The sequence below is a fragment of the Pogona vitticeps genome, chromosome 1, assembly GCF_051106095.1.
Source record: "Pogona vitticeps strain Pit_001003342236 chromosome 1, PviZW2.1, whole genome shotgun sequence".
NCBI lineage: Eukaryota > Metazoa > Chordata > Lepidosauria > Squamata > Agamidae > Pogona > Pogona vitticeps.
In genome coordinates, this window is record NC_135783.1 from 344,430,481 (window position 1) to 344,451,815 (window position 21,335).

The 21,335-nt window shown below is 42.3% G+C and overlaps 1 protein-coding gene across 1 annotated transcript; it reads right to left on the bottom strand.

The window, feature by feature from the left end:
• Positions 1–718: 718 nt before the first annotated feature.
• GPR132 (G protein-coupled receptor 132) lies at positions 719–19,235 on the bottom strand. The gene is made up of 4 exons (XM_020814856.3): positions 19,161–19,235; positions 18,963–19,027; positions 18,463–18,572; positions 719–2,278 (listed from the first exon to the last, which is right to left on the bottom strand). The coding sequence occupies exon 4, from the start codon at positions 2,215–2,217 to the stop codon at positions 1,207–1,209; it is 1,011 nt and encodes a 336-aa protein (XP_020670515.2). The 5' UTR covers positions 2,218–2,278; positions 18,463–18,572; positions 18,963–19,027; positions 19,161–19,235; the 3' UTR covers positions 719–1,206.
• Positions 19,236–21,335: the final 2,100 nt, after the last annotated feature.

The window sequence follows — 21,335 nt, forward strand, 5'->3', positions numbered from 1 at the left end:
GTTATGACCTGCCTTTCTTTCTCCAAACACACTCAACAGACATACAAAGATGTGACTATAAGGCAGGCTCTTCCAATATTTTGGACAATAGGTACACAGGTCTTTGACTAGAGGTGTGCAGATTTGTTTTATTTTATTTTGCACGACAGTTTGAAAAATCAGAAATCTGTATTCCTGTAACCCTGATCATGAGAGTGCAGACGCTCATCCTGGTCTATCAAAAAGCCCCAGTGCTTCAACACTGCATACTATGGTTCAGAGCTTAGAAAAGTTACATATTTAGAAAGAAGTAACTTTCCAAACCTTGGGGAGGGAGCAAGTGGAAGAACAAAGACTAGTGGCCAAGAATGCTATTTTATTCTTCAAGAGTCAACAATGGATGAGATTTCAAATTCGATCCAGTGTTTTAATAATTACTTAATTACTAAAATGCTCTCAAACTATAATTTCCATGCTCCCCCAGCCAGTTCTGCCATGGCTCCAGTACCTCACAAGATGGAAGATAAAGTCTAAAGATTCAAGGGGCAAAAGACTGAAGAAGGCTCCTTTGGCATATCTGGCCTTTGAGATTTACCTCTTATGCTTTCAGGAACCTGATTTTTAATTTTTTTAAAAAAGCGTCAAAGAGAGTAACAGGAAGTCGTGGTGATTTTCAGAGTTGTAGCCCTGTTATTCTGTGCATGAGTTTCAGCATGGAACACAAAACAAAACAAAAAAGGGGGGGGAACCCTTGTGATGGGTCATTTATTCAAGACAGCAAGAGCATCTCAACGAAATTTAACGTGACATACACAAAATACCCGAGAAAGAACAAAGTTCCTCTTTGCCTTTAGCAGTCTTCTGAAAGGCCGACAGCCAGTCCTCCGCCTCATAAGACAGAGGATGACAGTTTCATAATCCACCATGCATGAGATATCATAGCAGCTCTGCCAGGAGGAATTTATATTCCTTTCCTGGTGCATTACTGTATCCTGCACAATACACAGATCCAGCTGCAAATTACAATATTGTTACATCATTCCTTTATAAATTGTAATTGCCGAGATGTATTGAAAGGGCTATTCTTTGTGTGCAGTGCCATGTGACATCACACGAACATTCCCTCAATGGGTTTTCATTAAGGCATCTAGGCCATAAGGCAAAAGAAATGATCTTCTTCTTCTACTGCTTTTTACCAGCATAGAGTTCCTGCCGAGAAGGGATTTGCTACCTGTCCTCCTCATTTCCTAAGCTCTGTGCCTCTAGCGGCAGCCTTTGGGAAGGAGAGTCAATGACCTGGGTACTCTCTGTTTTGGAAGAAGTCGGGAACTGAATCCTGCATGCCTGGAAGGTCCGACAGATTTCCCGTTGGGCGTTTTCACTCACCAGCACATAGATAAACGGGTCAGCCACGGCGTTGGCCGTGGAAAAGCACAGGAATACTACCGAGGTGGTGTAGACGTCTTTCTCCAAACTGCACGCCTGCTTTGGAAACAAGAGAAAGGTGATGGCTTTTACCAGCACAACAGAATGGTAGGGGGCAAAGCAGATCACGAAGATGGAGATGACCGCCACCGCCAGATGCTTCACTTTTGCTTTCTGGGATGAGCTTAGACTGTAGCTGGTCTTAATGCTTTGAAAGATTTTGTAGTTCATGCAAATCAGGAGCAAGAAAGGGATGATGAAACCCACAAAGAATCGGGCGATGTTGTAATAAGCCACAGGGGAATTGAAGGGTTCTTCAAAGCAAGTTGTGCTGTTCGGGCTCTGGATGTGCGTCATGAAAAACACCGGGGAGTAGATTACCGCAACCATGCTGAAGAGAAACGCTGTTACCACCGTGGCCGTCGTCTGGCAGCGCCACCTCTTCCCTCTGGTTTCCAGCGCATACACCACGGCTATGTAGCGATCAATGGAAATGCAGCACAGGAGAAGGATGCTGATGTAGATGTTGCAAAAGAAGATGTAGCCAGTCACGAGGCATGACGTTGGCCCCATAGTCCAGTGGTGGCCATTCTGCACGTAGATGATCCAAAGGGGAAGGGTGCTTAGGTACATTAGCTCGCACAACGACAGGCCAAACAGGTAGATGGCAGTGATATTTTTTCTGCCAATCTGTATGAAGGTCACGATCGCAGTTACACAGTTGGCTGGGAGGCCCACCGCAAAGACCACACTGTACACAACCACCAGGAGTTGCCGACTTTCTTCATACGGCATGCCCGTGGAATTGCACATGTTGCCAATACCTGCAGCGTCATCTGGAGACCGCCTCCAATATTGGGGCTCCCTGCTGGGTCTACAAGCAAAACGAAAACAGATTTTGTAAAAAAGCAGCAAACTCAAGGGCCTGAAAGGGTACATTGGCAAGTGAAGTATGGTTCCCTTCCATGACCCTGTTTAGTGGTTACTCAACGTCTTCACTCTAGATGGTGGAAATCTCTCTCCTAAAGTTATGTTACAAACAACAAGAGCTTTAAACTAAAATGTTGTTGGGTAAGTTCGGCCCTGCCCTTTGGCAATTGAAGAACTTATTTGAAATAAAAACTCAACCTTTTCAGTAAAAACAGTTCCCTGGCATCTTATGAAGAAACAGAGTACGGTAAGTAAATGTCAAACTCTTCTCTACCTAATTCTACTATAAGGCAGGGGGAATTCCCCTGGAAATGTTAAGTGGCTTTTGCCTTTAAAAAAAAATCATTTACAATCATGTACGTTAACTCTGTTCAAAAACTGGGCTCCTGTTATGACTTGAAAGATGTTGTGAGCTCCCTTTTCCTACTTTATAATACAGTTTTGAGTTGTGTTTCCTATCCTGGCGCTGTGAGTTGTACAAACTTGCCATGACTGAACTGACCACAGTTAGTTGTGGTTCTCCTTCCCCCTCCCTCGCCTTCACTAAAGTGAACAACAGAAGCGTTCATGCAATTCCCGTCATCTTTGACTGGTTTCAATGACCGGAGCATCAGTTCATTCTCTACAGACAGTTCATAACTCATTCTGCACTTACTCTCATTTCCTTTTGTCGTTTATATCTCCTCTTCTGTTACATGTAAGAAAAGAGGAGAAGGATTTTTACAGATCCGAACAGCTGCACTCAGTGGAGGGCCAGCTTGAGGCAAAGGTCAAGGTAGGGATATCCTACCATTCAGCATGTAGAAGTTGAAAGGACTGGGTTTTGAAGTTTCCTTCCAACACTGGTGATGGGACAGTGGTCTCCACCACACCTCAGGGTAGCTGTGAGCTTAGAAAGCATGAAGGATTAGTCACATGACACACACAGCTTCTCACCACTCTTCCTGGCCTTCAGCAATCACTTGGTTTCCAAATTTTCACCTATTTGCATCCCTTAATTTTTTTTTTGAGAAACTCATGCCTCCCCACCTCATTTATCCACCTCTCTTTTATCCCCCTGCCCCATTGTTGTTGTTGTTTAGTTGTTTAGTCGTGTCCGACTCTTCATGACCCCATGGACCATAGCACGCCCTCCTGTCTTCCACTGCCTCCTGGAGTTGGGTCAAATTCATGTTGGTTGCTTCAATGACACTGTCCAACTATCTCATCCTCTGTGGTCCCCTTCTCCTCTGTCCCATTACTTGCCATTATTTGCTGTTACAAACCCTATTTTAAACAAAAATAAAAAATTGCAAACAATAAATATCTGCAGCAGCAGTGTTTCCCAACCCATCCTAAGGATACCTACCACAAAAATCAACTGGCTTTTTTTTTCCTTTATGGAAAATTTCACAGTCACATGGCCCGCCACTTCTCCATTCCCTCTTACGGGTTCATCCCTCTTCCCACGTTTGGGAACGAGATGCTCTTCCTCAGTTTAGCTGTGCCCTGATTTCTACCCTTCCATGTAAGGGTAGTTCATATTCTAAACAGAGAAGCATCTCAATCCAACATTTTGAAGGAGTCCCCTTCGTATTACAGTGAACTCTCTCCCTAATGCTCACGGGGCAAATTGTGTATGATGTTAAATGAACCGTTAAACACTGAAAGTGACTTTTCCTTAAAAGTACTGTATTTTTCCATGTATATGACTATACTTTTGTCTAAAATCTTTAGACTAAAAATTGAGGGTCGCCTTATACACAGAAGTAAGCTGAGGAGAGAAAAAAACAAGTGGAGGGGAAAGCAGGGATCAAAGCAATCCTGCACTGCTTTGATCTTTTCCCCCCTACTCTTGCTAAGCCCCACTTAGATTTCTTAATTTTGGGTTAGAAAACGGGGGTGTCTTATACAAGGGAGCGTCTTATACATGGAAAAATACGGTAAATAGCAGCTGTGGGGAGAGAGATATTAAGATCAGGGCCGTAGCAGAGGAAGGGGAGAATTTAACCTTTTCCCTGCCTTGCTATGTCCTCAACTAAAAAAAAAGCCCCCCCCCAAAAAAAATTGGTATTTGAGTCAGAAGGGAAATACCCTTTGGCACACACAGCTAGGGTTGTACCTTGTAAGTTTCCTTCTCTTGTGAAGAGAACTAGTTCCTCTTTTTTTTTTTAAAAAAAAAAATGAGGATCTGAGAACAGCTGCCTGCAGAAGAAAGGAATTAGTAAACCACTTCTGTATATTCGCTACCTAGAAAGCTCTGGAAAGGATCGCCATAAATCAGAATTGACTTTAAAGGATGCAATTATTATTACTATTATTATAATTTAAAAAAACAGGACTACTTAAATCCTGCAGAAATATTCTCATTTGGATTTCATTTATTTGAGAGTTTGGTACTGATCCCTCAGCTCCACTGCGGGTAGAAAGAATACTTTAAATCCCCTTCTTTTTTGAAAGTGAGCAGAAAGATGTAGGAAAAAACCACGGGATGAATCAAGATGAAAAAAATGTCTATGGACTGGGTGCAAAAATACTGCTAATACCAGTGGAAACAATAATACTTGAAGGAGAAGAACACGTGCGCCTTTGTGGAAGAACAATATTTGCCGTTGTGGCAGTATACTAAAAGAGTCATTGTAGTTGCATGTAGTCGCATATTGTATGATAAGTTAATTTAACGTTTGTGACCATTTAAAATTTCTGTTAAAAGAGGTACAGTTTCTTACACCCATCCGTTTCAGGCTTGCTGGTTTTTAATGTGGTCTGTTTTGACCACAGCCACCTGCTTGCTAATCAGCAACCTGTATCATAATGTCTTCTGCGTTTTGATGGTGGCAGATAGTATCATGCTTTCTGCTTATCTCTGAGAGACCAGTGGATGAAAATCCAAACCACAGAGAAGACAGCAAAAAGAAAACCAATTTGACGGTACATTCCAGAAAACCCTGCAAGATCTTGGAAACAATTACTGCGTGAGAGGATTTGCCCATCCCATACGAAGGTTCCTCTCATGTTGTTTAGGTAATGTTTAAAGGGCACCTGAATGTTAGTAGCTGGAAAGCTGATTTGTCATCTCCAGAGGAACGAAATGTTTTAAAGGACAAACATAAGGCAGGCCCTACTGTTAGGCAGAGGAAGGCAGATGCCTCAGACAGCAGGCTACTGGCACCCAAAAATTCCATCTCAAAGGGGTAAATGATGAGGAAAATCCTTGTGATGATACTGTGTTATATATTGGAATCTGTATATTGTGTTTTATTTTAAGGCTTAAAATACTTAACCTCTCAAATTCCTTTCTCTGGAACTAAGATCCTTATATAAAAGACAAATTTGGGAAAACAGGGATTTTCTCAGACGTATTCTAAAGAAACTTTGTACACCTTAATTCTCCTGCAAGCAACTCCTGCTCAGGAATCTTGTTGGAGTCTGGAACTCCCGGGCAAACATTATTATGGTATCTAGCTTGGTTAGTGTTTGTATTATTGCTATCGTTGCTTTGGTTCCCTGATTTAAACTGTGAAGTTTATTGTGTTTGAAATATTCCTTTAAAAAGACAACACCAGAGAACTGAGCAAATGGTATACAGGGTCTATGTGCAAGCCAAACCTTGGGAAATCTGGATTTCTGTCTGTGTAGGGAGCCTACACACAAGCAGGAAGTCTCCTCTGCAGACATGTTGCTTTCAACATGGAGAAAAGAGATGGAGGGAGAGGGTCTGTGGAACTCTTTGCCACAGGATGTAGCGATGGCATCTGTTCTAGACGACTTTAAAAGGGGATTGGAGAGATTCCTGGAAGAAATGTCCATCGCAGGTGACAAGCCATGATGGGGATGTATAATCTCCAGGCTTCGAAGGAAGGTACTTCAAAATGCCAGATGCAGGGGATGGGTATCAGGAGACAGGGATCTAGTCATCTCATGTGCTCCCAGAGGCATCTGGTGGGGCCACTGTGAGATACAGGAAGATGGACTAGATGGGCCTTTGGCCTGATCCAGCAGTGCTCTTCTTATGTTATATTCTTATGTAGGTACTTCCTTTCAAGCAGGGTGATGCTATCCATGTGAATAATGACTGAACAGGGCTTCTCTTGGTCTGGTGTCCTCAGTGTAGTGCAGGATCATATCCCGTTGCCGATGTTGAACAAAGGGTGGCTTCTGCACATGGAATGGAGGTGGGATTGCACTGCCTGCTCTCAAGGAGACATCTGGGGCCCCAGGGAATTATTGTTTCTCTGGGAAAAGAGACACGTCTCTCAGGGAGAGCCATACTGGTGGAGGAGAAAACCTGATGGTTGTGTGTAAGGTGCTTTTCACGTTTGAACACAGAGTGGTCGACCAGCCCAGATGGGCGGGATATAAATCAAATCAAATCAATCAATCAATCAATCAATCAATATCTTTTCCCATTCCCAGCTGGCTTCCTGGCTCAGCAGAAATATACCTATGATCAGAGTCTGGGTTTTGCAGCCAGCTAAGCATGACACTTAAAATATACTAACAGAGAGAGAGAGAGAGAGAGAGAGAGAGAGAGAGAGAGAGTGTATGTATGTATACGTAGGAACACACTTTAGCACTCACAGGGATTCAAAAACAGTCTATTAGGGGTTATGTTCTCAAAGCCCAGGACCTGGATGGAAAGATCTGTTTGTTTTGGGTTTTGCTGCATTCGACTGCTTTTAATTTCAAAGCATTTGATGTTTTCAGTCTCAAATTCTTCATATGCAAATTTTGGAAAATTCATATAAACCTGAGCTAATTTGAAATTTCCAAATTATCTCTGTCTGCAGCCTAAAGCCACAAGGAGTCTTCACTTTAAAGACTAAGACGATTTAGTTGGTATAAGCCCACCTGGACTACATTTCTGAAGATGATAGGTTGCCTCTGAAGAAATGGACTGCTATCCATAAAAAAATAAAGGTAAACCAAACTTCTTAGTCTTTAATGTGACCAAAAACAAAACAACAACAACAAAAAACCACATAAAAACAAAAACGCTCACTTGGTTTTGTTGAAATGAAGTTCTTACTTCGCTTTGCAAACTATCATTTGGCTTATAATATTTATGGCTATTTCTCTATCTCTGATGGTGAGAGGAAACTAGGGAGAAAAAAGGGGGTAAATTGTTCCTTGAGGTCTGTAAAAATGCTGATCAGCGAAAGACTTAGGCTGGGGCAAAATTTTCATCTGTGTCCTTGAGGTGTGGGGAGTGTCTGTAGTGTTGTGAGAGGCAAAGCCTCTTTGAATTCACATGGCATGCAAAATAACCACATAAGGCTTATCTGATAGTTACTCTTGCAGAAATTACCAAGGAACTAGTTAGGGAAGGATGCCTTCTGATTGGTTAAAAGTGTTGAGCCATCCAGCCATGGAATGATGGGATATAAAGCTAACCAGAAGAATGGCTCCACTAAGCAGTTCTTGAGCAGCTTCATACAGTTCATGCTTGCTTGCTTGCTTCAAAATGTAGTCCAAGCCTGTTATTCTGCTGAACTCTGCTTATGCCCTAGAACTAGCCACTGATAAAACTGATTCCAAGTTTGATAGTACAGTGGTGCCTCGCTTAACAGGCACCCTGTTTAACGACGAAATCGCATAGCGATTAACTTTTTGCGATCGCTTTGCGATGTTCCCTATGGGGAAAAATCGCTTTGCGATGATTGGTACCCTGTTTTGCTTACCAATCATCGCAAAGCGATGATTTTTTAAACAGCTGATTGGCAGTTCCAAAATGGCCACCGGGTAAAAAAAATGGCCACCTGCTGTTTTCTGGGACGGATTCCTCACTTACCGGGCAGCAAAAATGGCCGCCGTATGGAGGATTTTCGCTTAAAGGTGAGTCTGAAACCCATAGGAACGCATTGAAGGGGTTTCAATGCATTTCTATGGGCTTTTTAATATCGCATAGCGACGAAATTGCTTTGCACTGATTTTTGCTGCACCGATTATCATCACTATGTATTCTGATTTTCTTTCTTATTTTCTATGGGTCTGTCAGAAATACAGGGTCTGGCTCTTGACTGCCTAAGTCTCCGAATGTGTTTTGTTTTGCTTTCTACATGGAACAGCTCCACATCATTAGCATTCTTTTAGAATTTTTGAGCTTATTTTTAATCACGTATGTTCTTTTGAAAACATAACTACAAAGCATAACACACACACACACACACACACACACACACACACACACACAGGGCACCCTATTTATTGAAAAAATTTTGGTACTGTATAGTGATTGATTGATTGATTGAAAAAATCCATGTATAAACAAAACCATTCTGATCAGACCTATGCAATTCAAAAGACAGGTGTACCTTCAAGAAAAATAACAATATTTTACCGCTGTGTTTTCACTCAAACAGATCAAGGGGTTGATGGTACTAAGAAGCAGTGCTATGCACGCAGAAATTTTGAACACTCTGTAAGTTATGATGCTTTCTATCTTGCAAGGTTGGTTTGCAGCCACAAACGACGACCTGGAAGTTTTTGTTTCTCCCTGGAGCACCAAGGGAGCAAATTGGCTCAAAGGAGCACATTGGGAGAAGGAAGTTTTCTCGATTGCCACCACACTGAACCCACCTGGCAAGCACCCACATCAGGTCAAAAAAGGGTAGTGAACTGCCCAGAGTGGCCTTGTAGTTAGATGGGCAGTATATAAATTGGATGGATGGATGGATGGATGGATGGATGGATGGATGAATAAACAAACAAACAAACAAACAAACAAATAAATAAATAAATAAATAAATAAAGTGGCTGAGTGGTCTGTGGATCCTCTCTGTGTGGTGACTCAGCATTCTTCACAGATGACCACCACACTGAAAGATGAGGCTGCTGAACAGACATAAAAGGAAAACAGATAGACAGCTTAAAACCACAACTTGCCTCATTGTGCACTGAATGGGTGGAGCAGTGGAAGGAATCACCTGCTCCCTTAGATTTCAGGGAGCAATGCTGAGGCTGATATGATACATTTGTCTCCTCTAGACTGGCTCACTGTCACTGAGAGATCCAGGTCTCTGCTACAGGAACTTTACGACTGAGTGTGTTGATGAGTTTTGAATTTCTGGTTAAAATTCATTTTGCTACACAGTAGAACTACAGAGACTCAATGAGGAGAATAGCTTTAAGTTCCCCAGATAGTCCACTCCTTTCTCATTAATGGGCTAGTCTCATTAACTCACTTTGAGACACTTGTAAAAGAAAACCTCAAAATATTTCATTACTTATAGTTGGGAACAGATCAATGGTAAACAAACAAACAAAAACGGCTTCTAACAGACTAAAGAGAGGGAAAGGGACACTCAGCAGAAAGGTGGGGCTCTCTTTCAATTCAGAGGTGGGAAGGAATGATTGCTCAGTACGGGATAGATTGACAGTCACTCCAGTCCAGAAAGGTCATTCTAAGCCACACCTTCCACAGGCAGCATGTGAGGTTGTAAAAACTCCAACAGAGCAGAGAGCTGAGGTTTCTGCTAATACCTGTCTGGTGCTATTTCCACTCCATCCAAAGATCAAGTGACCAAATAAACCTTGTTAACATGTACAGCAAATTAAGTGAATTGAAGGAGAATACTAACATAGACTCCAGAACTTGGTAAAGTGGCATTTTGGGACAGCAGTGTTAAATAGCCAGGGTTTACAAGGTCAAAGGTGTGGGACCTATTGAACAGCAGGGAGTATAACATCTTCTGCTACCCTTGTCTGGCTTCCTTGGCTTTTCTGAGCTTAGCTGCAATCTTCACAATAGCTGGGAGAAAAAGAGTTTTCCCAGGGACAGTATATTCCTTCAACCTAGCCCTGTTGTAATGCAAAGTATTCAAGGGCGGTTTGGAATTGAATGGATGAGGAGGAGCCATTAGCTCTACAGAACACCTGCTCTTCCTTTGTTGATATGGGCTGAGCAAGTTACCTACAGTCTTGGGCTCTCCTTATGAGGTGGCGGTGATGATGGGGACTGTCATGACGAGTGCCTGCCCTTCTAAATTTACCAGGGCATCACTGTTTTTGGACTAGACTTCCCAGAACTTAACCAGCTATGATGGCTGGGGAATTTGGGGAATATAGTCCAAGACAGTAACTCTACTAGACAGTAACTCAAGCTCTACTAGATTCCTTCTTCTTGAGACACATGCAAGGGGTCATTTCAATATTAAGAAGCTGACTTATAATGAGCTAGACCATCAGTACATTCAGTCAACCACCATCAATACTGTTTGGCAGTGGAAAGCAACAGTGGGCTCAAGTTAAAGGAAGCCAGATTTTGGTTGAAGATCAGGAAAAACGTCCTAACTGCTAGAGCAGTATGACAGTGGAACCAGTTACCTCGGGAGTTGGAGAGTGCCCCAACACTAGAGGCAGCCAAGAAAAACATGCAACACCATTAAAAGATATGAAACCATGGTCCTATGTTGCTCAGTCTCCTGTGATGGCTTTTGATAAAGGGAAGAAAACAAGGATTCAAGAAAAACTTGGATAATCACCTGGCATATATGCTTTGATTGTATTCCTGCATTGAGCAGCGGGTTGGACTTGATGGCCTTCTAGGCCCCTTCTAACTTCACTTTTCTATGATTCTATGATTATTTCCTAGTCTATCTTGAAGAGGCTTAGCATTTGTTGGTGGCCTCCCATCTAAGTATTAAACAGAAATATGGGGGTGACTACATGGGCATTTGTCCTGTTGTTTGGTCAGCTGTGGGGATGGGCCGGTTCACTCCTTTTGTCAGTGACTACACAACGTTGAGTGCCTGCATGAACCAGCATGTTCCCAGAGTGTTCCTACCAACACTTTTCTGGCTCCTTGTCAAGGGCTACTGTTTTTTTGGGGACAGATAGAATTGTTTTGGTTCAATTCCAATGTATGTGATCACTGGAAGTGAACCAAAGCAGAGCTTGCTGCTTTACATTTCCCATTCTGTTTCAGTTTCACAGTATCATTAAGCTTAGCCACTTAATGATATTGGAAAATGAAAGACTTCCTCTGCTCCAAATTTTTTTTAAAAGCCTATTATGGCAGGATTGATGTATTGTATCTTTAAAAAAATAATTTAAAAATTCAAAGCTTCTTCCCAGAAGGAGGAAGAGACAAGAGCACAAGGAGGATAATTTCTTTCTTTTCTTTCTTTTTCTTAACGGAGGTGGGTGAAATAAGATAGCTTGAAGTGCATAGGCTGTGTGGGTGCAAGGCTCACACCAAATGGCATATAAGACGTCAATGCAACCTTAAGTGACGCTTTATGGTCTAAACCAGTCCACTGTAATGGAGCTGTTTAGCCAAGCCCTGACTCTGTGTTGCTTCCAAAATCAAATAAGATCACATGGGTGAAGGATGCTGTGACTGTGCCATATCCTTCCATTTCTCACTTTCAACCTAGAATGATAGAGACCAGCATCATAGCACAGGACAATGAGGATCTCCTCCATTAAAAAGTCCTTCAACTCATCACCACCTTCAAACTGATTTCTTCCACAAAGTTTTGCTTTAGCCACTTTCCTGCTTGGTCAAGTGCACCTTCTAGCTCTGGTTCTGATTTGGCAAATCAACAGGTGCCGCTAGAGCTTCAACCAGGAGCCTTCAGATCACAAAGGTTCATTGCATGCGATGAACCTTTGAACTGCCTATTTCAACAACTGCCTAGAAAGTCCAGGAAATTCAGGTCCTGGACTGACTCTGGCTGGTTTTCTGCTGGACAGACGGACTATAAATATGAGTCCGGTTAAGGCTTGCTTAAGCAACACAGTCTGATGAACTTATTTTTTTTTTTGCAGATATTAATGGGCCTAAATTCTGGATCTCAGTGCTGCAAAGGAAATCTCAACAAGCTAACGCCCAAATCGAACAAAACACAAACTCAGCTGAGAAAGGAAATGGCAGAGAGTTAGCTCACAGAGGAGAATAAAAAAAGATGACATATATAGTACAACACAAGCACTCTATTTAGAACTTGCAGAATTTACTTTTATAGCTCCCAGAACTGCCCAAATAAAATATTCCAGCTAAATCCAACTGTTACCGCCAACTGGAGTGGACCTATTGAAGGAATATGGCACAGGAACATTTACATAGTTACACAAATTCCATTGATGCAATGGGTCTCCTCTAGTTGGAGGCTAATGATAGGATTTAAGCCTCCAGTTGTTCAGATTTGTAAAAAATGGGAATTTTACTTTCTTTAGCTGTAACTCCTGGAATCCTTCAGCCAGTGTAGCCAGGAATTATAGCCCCAAAAAGTAACTTTTCCAAGTGCTGTTTTATTAGGAAGCTTCCATATTAGAAGTCAGGTTAGCCCAGGGCTGTCTCTCCCAGCCTTTCTCAAACCAATATCCTCCATATGTGTTAAACTACAATAACCACAATCCCCAGTCATTGTACCTGTTGGTTGTGCAGACGGGGAGGTGATTGGAACTGTAGGCCAACAGAACTGGAAGCCTGGAATATTCTGATTATTAGCAGTTCTCCAATAATTCTGGCAACCTCCAGTATTTATGAATCAACAGACTAGAGGCTAGTTCAGGTTAAGCAGTGGTGGATTAAGTGCTGGAATAAACAGAGGAGACCAAGATTCAAATCTTTGGTTAGCCACAAAACCGGGTCACCTTGGGCCAGTCACAGCATCTCAGACTGACCTGCCTTCCCAAGTGGTTGGGTGGATAAAGTGGGGAGGAAGAAAGCCCACTGGAGCTTTGGATAGCTGGAGCGTAGCTATATGTGCTTCCTGAATTAAAAAGGTGGGCTACAGATACAGCAGGTCAATTGCAGGAGACTTTCTTGGTGCAAAACAAGAGATCTACGGGTGAGCTGCAACGCTTCCATCGTACAAATCAAATGCAACAAAAATGCCATTATTTCAGTCTCGATCTTATAGAAAATGCCGCTGGCACACTGTTTCCTGATCACATTCACAGTTCGTCTTACTTCCAAGGAACACAGGTGGTGGTGGTGGACCAAGTGCTCCCCTTCTTTCCTGCCAAAGAGATTAATGTGGATGGGGATGAAAGGGGCGAATAGCTCAAGCTCACCCAGCAACCTTTGTGGAAGAATGATGGTTGAAACCTTAGCGCTGATCCACCTTGAGCATCTGTCCAATTTTCCTTACATCCATGATCCTGGTACTTCATTCCTGTAGCCACAGGATACAGGGCTGAAACTGGTGCCAACAGAGTCAAAGCTGGACAACACTCCCTCACTTTCTAGGCAGTTTTTTTTTTAACTACACCACCTCTGATGTATTTTGTCCTGATTTGCTCCAATTGCACCACCTGCTTGTCGAGGGTCCTGGGACTGCTTTGTTGCAAGCTGGTCCATGCTTTTTGCGGGTGTGTTTTACTTCATTATGCTTCCTCATGAGCATTTTTCAGCTGGTCAATCTCCACCCCTCCATGCTTGATAGATGGATAAAACAACAAAGAAAAGGAGGAAAGAAAGAAAGAAAGAAAGAAAGAAAGAAAGAAAGAAAGAAAGAAAGAAAGAAAGAAAGAAAGAAAGAAAGAAAGAAAGAAAGAAAGAAAGAAAGAAAGAAAGAAAGAAAGAAAGAAAGGAGAAGGTGAAAGGGGAGGACAATCTGTGTTGGAAGTGAGCGATCAGGGAGAGATTCTGGATGTGTGTGGACAGGTCATACTGAGATGATCCAGTGCATTCTTGTACTCCCAGCAACAGATACTCTCCATGTGAAGGGGACATAAAACACTAGATGATCTATTCATATCTGGATGGTCAGTTAACAGCTAAATGGAGCTGTGGGTGCTGTTAACGAAGGAGAAAATCGTGTGATGTGTTTATTAGGTGGTCTATGTTGTTTAAAAGGCGAGGAAAACCTCTCTTCCTGTTTTTGTCTTCCTTTTTAATTCTTCAATGACAGTGCTAAGTTGATGCATCATCCTTTCGACAGGCCACTGTGACGATTGCCCCACGTCACTCATGCCATTCGTAGGTAAAGGTAAAGGTTCCCTTTGACAATTTGTCCAGTTGTGTCCGACACAGAACGCCATTACCTTCTCACCGTTGTGGTAGCTATTTATCTACTCGCATTTTACATGCTTTCAAACTGCTAGGTTGGTGGGAACTGGGACAAGCCACGGGGGCTCACTCTGTTGCGTGGATTCGATCTTATGACTGCAGGTCTTGTGACCCTGAAGCACAGAGGCTTCCGCGGTTTAGTCCGTAGTGCCACAATTCATAGTCATAAGCTAATTTGCATGAGCCTATGAGAGGACTGGAGAGGCGGAGTCAGCACCTATATGAAGGCTTGGCGGGAGAAGGCGGACTCAGATAGAGATTGGGATGTGATCCAGAGAGAGATTGGGGTGAGATCCAGAGAGAGATAAGGGCTGGTTAGTCAGAGAGAGAGGGAACAGATAATGAGTGATAAAGCTGGTTAAGAAAATAGGTAGAAAAGGTGGTCATGATATTGCAAGAGAAAAGTATGTACTGAGAGAACTGTTAATGATTTGCTGGTGGACAATGTTTATCTGAAGAACATCTGTGATTATTAAATCTGCTTCACTTCAATAAATAAGTTCTGTTTGTATTCACAAGACAAGTGTTCTGACAAACGTCATTTATATTGTGGATTGAGGTAATCCACTGGTGGCAGCGAGAGGAAAACGCAACGTGAGCCTTTGTGAGGGCAAAAACACGCAGGTGCCACAAGGGTGAACACCACAGCCACTGACTTTCTTTGACAAAAAACAAAAAAAACAAAACAAAAGGGAAGTCACCGTAGCCTGCTGAATGATTTATGTGGGGGGAAAATGGAGAAAGGGGCTAGTCTGCTCCATGGTTTCTGACACCACAAGGCAGCAGAACCACAGCCGAGAAGAAAAGCAGGGAAAGAAAAAAAAGGGAGGGTTTTACCTCCCTTCTGTCTCCCCAACCTTCATCCCAGCGGTTTTTCCTTGCGCTGCCACTGTCCTCAACTGCTCACTCCTTACTCGTGAGTAAACCAGATTAAAACTGACTGCAAGTAAACCCCGGTGATTCAAAGACCTGCGTGGACCCTTCAAAGACCTTGCGTGAAATAAACATCTCCAATGTGAATGGAAAGATTGCTCAAGTGAGAGATAAAACAGATCACACTGAAGATAAGAACTTTGTTAAGTGGAAACCAGATCACCCCAAATCCCCCTGTCTGGACAGGCCCTTCGTTCCTGATCTAGGGCAGTGGTTCTTAACGTGGGCGATAATGCCCCCCAGGGGGCGATTTCATTTTTCAGGGGGGCAGTAGAACGAAAAGGGGCGGTGTGGGGGCGCTGGAGCAGAAGGGGGGCGGTAGGGGGGCGCTGGAGCAAGCCAAACTTGTGAAGATGGCTGCAGCCTTTTTACAGTGTGCATGAATATATGTTTTCCTCCAATCTTAATTTAGTTTCATAGTTTTTGTCTTGAAATTTTTAGTTCCTGCATTGCGGTTTGTTTTTATGCCCTTTTTATATTTCTTTTTGCGTCTTAAAATTCGCTTGCAACTAAATCATTAAATGTTGCTTTTTGGGGGCATTTCATTTTCTTGGAATTGAATTTTTTTCCAGGGGTCATTGGATTTAAGTGTCATAAATAAATAAATAAATAAATAAATAAATAAATAAATAAATAAATAAATAAATAAATAAATAAATAAATAAATAAATAAATAAATAAATAAATAAATAAGATATCATCACCATGGCGAGGGGGCGATGATAACTTCCTCAATGGCTCAAGGGGGCGTTTCTTTCAAAAAGGTTAAGAACCACTGATCTAGGGCACTGGTTCTTAACCTTGGGTTACTCAGGAGTTTTGGACTGCAACTCCCAGAAGCCTTCACCACCAACTGTGCTGGCTGGGGTTTCTGGGAGTTGCAGTTCAAAAACATCCGAGTAACAAAGGTTAAGAACCACTGATCTAGGGGACTCATTGGATCAGCATGCAGAAATTCAAGGGAAGGCTGAATTTTAGTAAAGGCTGAGGTTTTAGTAAAGAAAAAAAGTATTTTATCAGTTTAAACAAGTTTCTGTACTAGATATCATTACTAGAAGTTCAGATTTCTTAAGAAATCCTGTGCTTAGTTTTTGTGAAGCCGTGTTTGTGAAGTGTTTTATGTTTATTTTTAATCTTAAATTGCAAATTTAATGAGGTTTTTGTTTGTTTGTTTAAAAAAGGTTTGGGTAATAGTAAATGAAAGCTGCAAGATTTTTTTAAAAAATACAGGAAGTTACCTTGAAAAGTTTGGCTCCCACTTTGCCCTCTCTGTCATACTGCCTTTCCAGCATTGGCTAGGGAAGGCCGTGTGTTTTGTAAAAAGACTTGTTCATGGTAATATAGAAAAGTACCATTTTGTGCGGCAAATGTCCCAACTTGTTTTGTCCCACTAAATGTTTCCAAACATTTTCAGGGATTTACGTTATGTGGAAACACAGATCCCACCTCTCTACAACGTGACGCCTTCTAAAGTGGTAGATTCTGGCCAAGAAAGCAAGCAAGCTGGAAGCTTACCACATTTGGATGTAGGTGAAATAAATCACAATATCGGAAATATCCACCCATCCCTTAAGATTGTTTCGAGTAAGTCAAGGGGCAGGTGTAAGCAGAGCTGGAGAAAAACATTACTTTTTCGGCTTTCCCCAAGCTCTGTCTTTTTGGGTGACTTGTAGTAGCTCAGAGGTATTTAACAATAGGAACATGGCAATAGAAACATGAAAGGATTATTTGGAAAGTCCTAAACTTATAGATGCTGAAACCAAGGAAGTTTGAGAAAATAGTCTGTCTCTGTATCTCTGCGCATGTGTATGCACCAGCATGTAAGGAGTGTGAGTTCCATTCTAGTATTAGAATCAATTTCCCAGGTTGACCACATCCAGGGAAGCACATGGTTCCTTAAATCTGAGTGTTAGCTGAGTCTGCTTCCCTACCCCATGCTTCTGTTTTATACATGGATCTTGGGGTTTTGGTAAAAAGCATAGTAAACCTCAGAAACTTGAAATCTGCCTGTCCCTTAAGTAAACGTGGTAACATACGTTACAGTCTACAGACTGGTCTCCCATAAGACCACTGATACAGAGCAACATTAATCAAAATTACCCAGGTACACCTCTGTCCCACTGCAGTTTCAGAAGCTGAAGTTTTTATTAAACCAGTTTAAGCAGAAACAGTGACAATAAGAACACTTCTACTTCAGGAGCAGCTGGTCCCTGCTGTGGCTGGTGGAGCAGGCTAGGTAGCCAAGGGTAGGTGAACCAAGGACAAGAAACTGGAAATAGCCATATCTGCTGCTGTTCCCTTCTTCCCTCTCCTTCTGTCTCTCACATGCACTCAGACAGAGTGTGGAGCGAGGAATTTGGCCAGAGAGGGGAACATGTGTGAGTTCTGACTCTCTCTGTGCAGGCAGGCAGAAGTTGGATAACTGAAGGGGAGCTCAGGACCACATGTGTCCCAAAGGATCAGCCACCACCACTTACCTCACGCTCAGAGAAGGCACATGGTCTATCACAAGAGCATTTGAAATAATATGAAACAGTGCAAAAATGTTCGGCCGGACACAATTATAGGATGCACACACGTGAACGTTACAGCTGTGTCTTCTGCCATTTGCTTTTGACCCTTTGGCAAGAAAACACCACATAACCCTCCCTAGAGTTGGGAAGAGTTACTAAGGGGATCAGAACGAGAAACGTTGCTTTTCAGTCTTCTAGAAAGTAGGACCGTTGCCTGGGTGGCTGGAGGATTGTGAAGGTTATAGTCCAGTTCTTCGTTTGGAGAACCAAGTTGTTAAATTCAAGCCACAAATGCCTAAGCCATAACCATAAAACAGCAACCAGTCTCCGCCGGATGTGCATCTAAGAGAGACATGCCTGGCAATTTCCAACGTGCCGAGAACTTTTTGGACTTTACATCCAAGAACAAATCTGCTGGAAGAATCCATCATGCCATGAACGTCTGGAATTTAAGTTCTTCACACTGGTACAAACCCGATGAAGTCATATTTTAATCCACAAAAGCTTGTGAACTGTATGTTGATTTTTTAAAATGGTCTATAAAGGTATTGCCTATTTTTGTATTTGCATTTTATTTTTGTTTGGACCACGCGGCTAACCCTTACTTCGAAGCTCTCTGGCCGACCCCGAGAGAACCCCACGTGGAGCATCAGTTATGAAACCCGAGAAGAAACAACAGCTTACCTCTGCAATAAGCAGGCCCCAAAACCGCTTGAATGTCTCAAAGTCTTCGTTTTGTCCCCAACGGCGTCCACAGAGCAGTGTGAGTCTTACTGAACCCTGACATCGTCTCGCTGCAGATATGAAACCAGAGCCAGGAAGTAACAGTCAGTTGTGGTGTTAGCTCACACTCTAAACAAAGGGGGTGGAGGGTGGGAAGCAGCCACACAATTAACTCAATTGTTTCATCACTGCCCACTTTAGCAGAGTTTGTAAAACTGTCACAACAATAACGGCCTTTCCCCCTATGATTCAACTGCACTTCATAATTAGCACAGCCCAATATGAAGGCTGAAAAGTAGCACGCTCCAGGACAGGTTGCAGCCAGCCAGGCTGTGACCATTTCTAGCATACGTTGTTTCACCACTAACACAGTTTTCCACCCCAATCTAACCTCCTCCAGTTACCGCGCTGAGGTCACCTCAGGCTGTCCTCGGCCACTCAACTTCTGTTTGCCTTCTTACCAGAGACGCAGAATCTGGACCGTCCCGAGTCCTCCTCTGGCTGAATCTGCACATTTACCTTCTGTCTTCATGCGAGAAGGAGAGAAGGGGAGGGAGAGAGAAAGGAGAGTAGGTGCAGGTATAAATTTGCCTGTTTTTTTGAGGATGTCCCTAAAGAGAGTGTAAAACTTTTTTTATACTTCTGCAAACTTGTTTTACCTCACCAAGCCTACGGATACCTTCTTCTTCTAAGCATTCTCTCTTAATCACAGAGATATTCCAGCAGTCACACACGGTGGATTACATGGCTTGTGTTTCTTAGGCTTCAAATTTGTCTCACAGGAGCAATGGGACTTGAAATGATGCAGAGGAGCTATCAGATCATCCAGTTCCCCTGCAGGGTTTACTACAACCAAAAATTCATATTTCAAAACAGGAAATGAAAGTCTAGCTACTTCTAGCTTCCTTTAATTCTCTTTCTTCTTCTTTTTTAAAAAAACATTTTTGGAAACAGAAGATTGATTCTCAGAACGGTTGAAACTTCCTAACCCTTGCATAGATAGGTTGCTGTTATGTGCTGCCATGTCACGTCCCACTTACAGTGACCTTATAAATGAGCAATTTCAAAAAGCATCTGTCCTCAACAACCCTGATCTGCTCTTGCTAACTTAAGCCTGTGGCTTTAGGGAGTCAATCCATCTTGTATTTGATCTTCCTCTTTTCCTGTTGCCTTCCAACTTTCCTGACATTATTGTCTTTGTCAGAGAATCCTCCCTTCTCATGATGTGTCCTAAGTATGGCAGCCTCAGTTTTGTCATTTTTGCCTTCAGAGATAGATCAGGCTTGATTTGATCTAGGACCTATTCATTTGTTTTTCTGGAAGTCCATGGTATCCACAAAATTCTCCTCCAACACCACATTTCAAGTGAGTACAGTGGACCCTTGACTTACAGACGGCTTGACTTACAGACTTTTTGAGTTACAGACTTCTCTGGCCGCAAAATTTAGGTTTGACTTGCAGCCTGAGACTTGACTTACAGACCAGAAAAAAACCAAAATGGAACAAAAACGGCCTGTTACGGGATTAATCAGTTTTCAATGCACTGTAGGTCAATGGAGACTTGACTTACAGACTTTTTGACTTGAGAACCGCCTTCCAATACGGATTAAGTTCTCAAGTCAAGACCCCACTGTAATTGTTTTCCCTATTAGCTTTCTTCATTGTCCAGCCTTCACAGCCCTACATAGTGATCAGAAATATATAGGTGTGGATGATCTTGGTCTTTGTCTCCAGTGACACATCTGTACCCTTCATTATCTTTTCTTGTCCTAACGGTAGCTTCTGGTGTACAATAGAAGTTACACATCTGGACAATTAAGGGCTGAGGCACCCCATTCCTTTCAGAACAACCCATATCATCTCATGATCTACACAATCAAACTCTTTGCTATAGTCTGTAAAGCATAGATTGATGTTCTTCTGAAGCATTCTGGTGTGCTCCACTACCCAGCGGTAATGTGAAAACAAGTGTTGCCTCCTTTTTGAAATCCAATGGGAACATCAGGCATCTTTTGCTCCATATAAGGTAAAAGCCTTTGTTGCAAAGCAACATGTGAACTAAAAGCAATGTATGTGAACTAAAAGCAATGGTCCAGAAGTTACTGCAGTCCTTGGCATCTCCTTTCTTGGGAATTGGAATATGTATATAAAGTTTCCAGTCTACAGGCTATTGTTTTGTTCTCTATATTTTCTGGCATATTCTTGTTAGGATTTTGACAGCCCTGTGACTTGAAATCTATCCCTGGTGATTTGTTTCTTTCTAGTGTTTTCAGAACGTCTTTCATACCACTTTCTAAAACTGTAAGTTTTTTTGTCACAGGATTCTACTTCACAGTAGTCTGTCATCCTTTTATCTCTTCTGTATAGGTCTTCAGTTTACTGTTTCCACTTTCTCTTTATTTCTCTAGGTCAGATAATCTGTTTCTCTGTTGGTCTTTCAGCATTCCTAATCTGCGATTAAACATCCCTTTGATTTCTTGGACCTTCTGGAAGCGATCTTTTGTCTTTCTCCTTTCGTTGTCCTCCTCTATGTATTTGCACTGACTGTGGTAGTAGTTCTCTTTGTTTCTACATGACAGTCGCTGAAAAACTGCATTCAGGATTCTGACTAGAGTTGGGCACGAACTGTGCTCTGGCAGATTGACCCAGTACGGTGCGGTGCCCGCACAGGTGTTCTAGCGGGCACCACATGCTTCCCTCCTCTGCTTTCTCTGTGTGATTGTCCTCTCTTGTCTTGCTTCTTGTCTATTCTTTACAATTTTAAATGTTTCTTTCTTTCATCATCCTTTTAGATTTTTGTTTTCTTTCTACTATGGGAATTATCTTTTAGCATT

Bases quoted from the DNA above. Each gene is read 5' to 3' on its own strand.
- GPR132 (XM_020814856.3), bottom strand. From the start codon at position 2,217: ATGTGCAATTCCACGGGCATGCCGTATGAAGAAAGTCGGCAACTCCTG.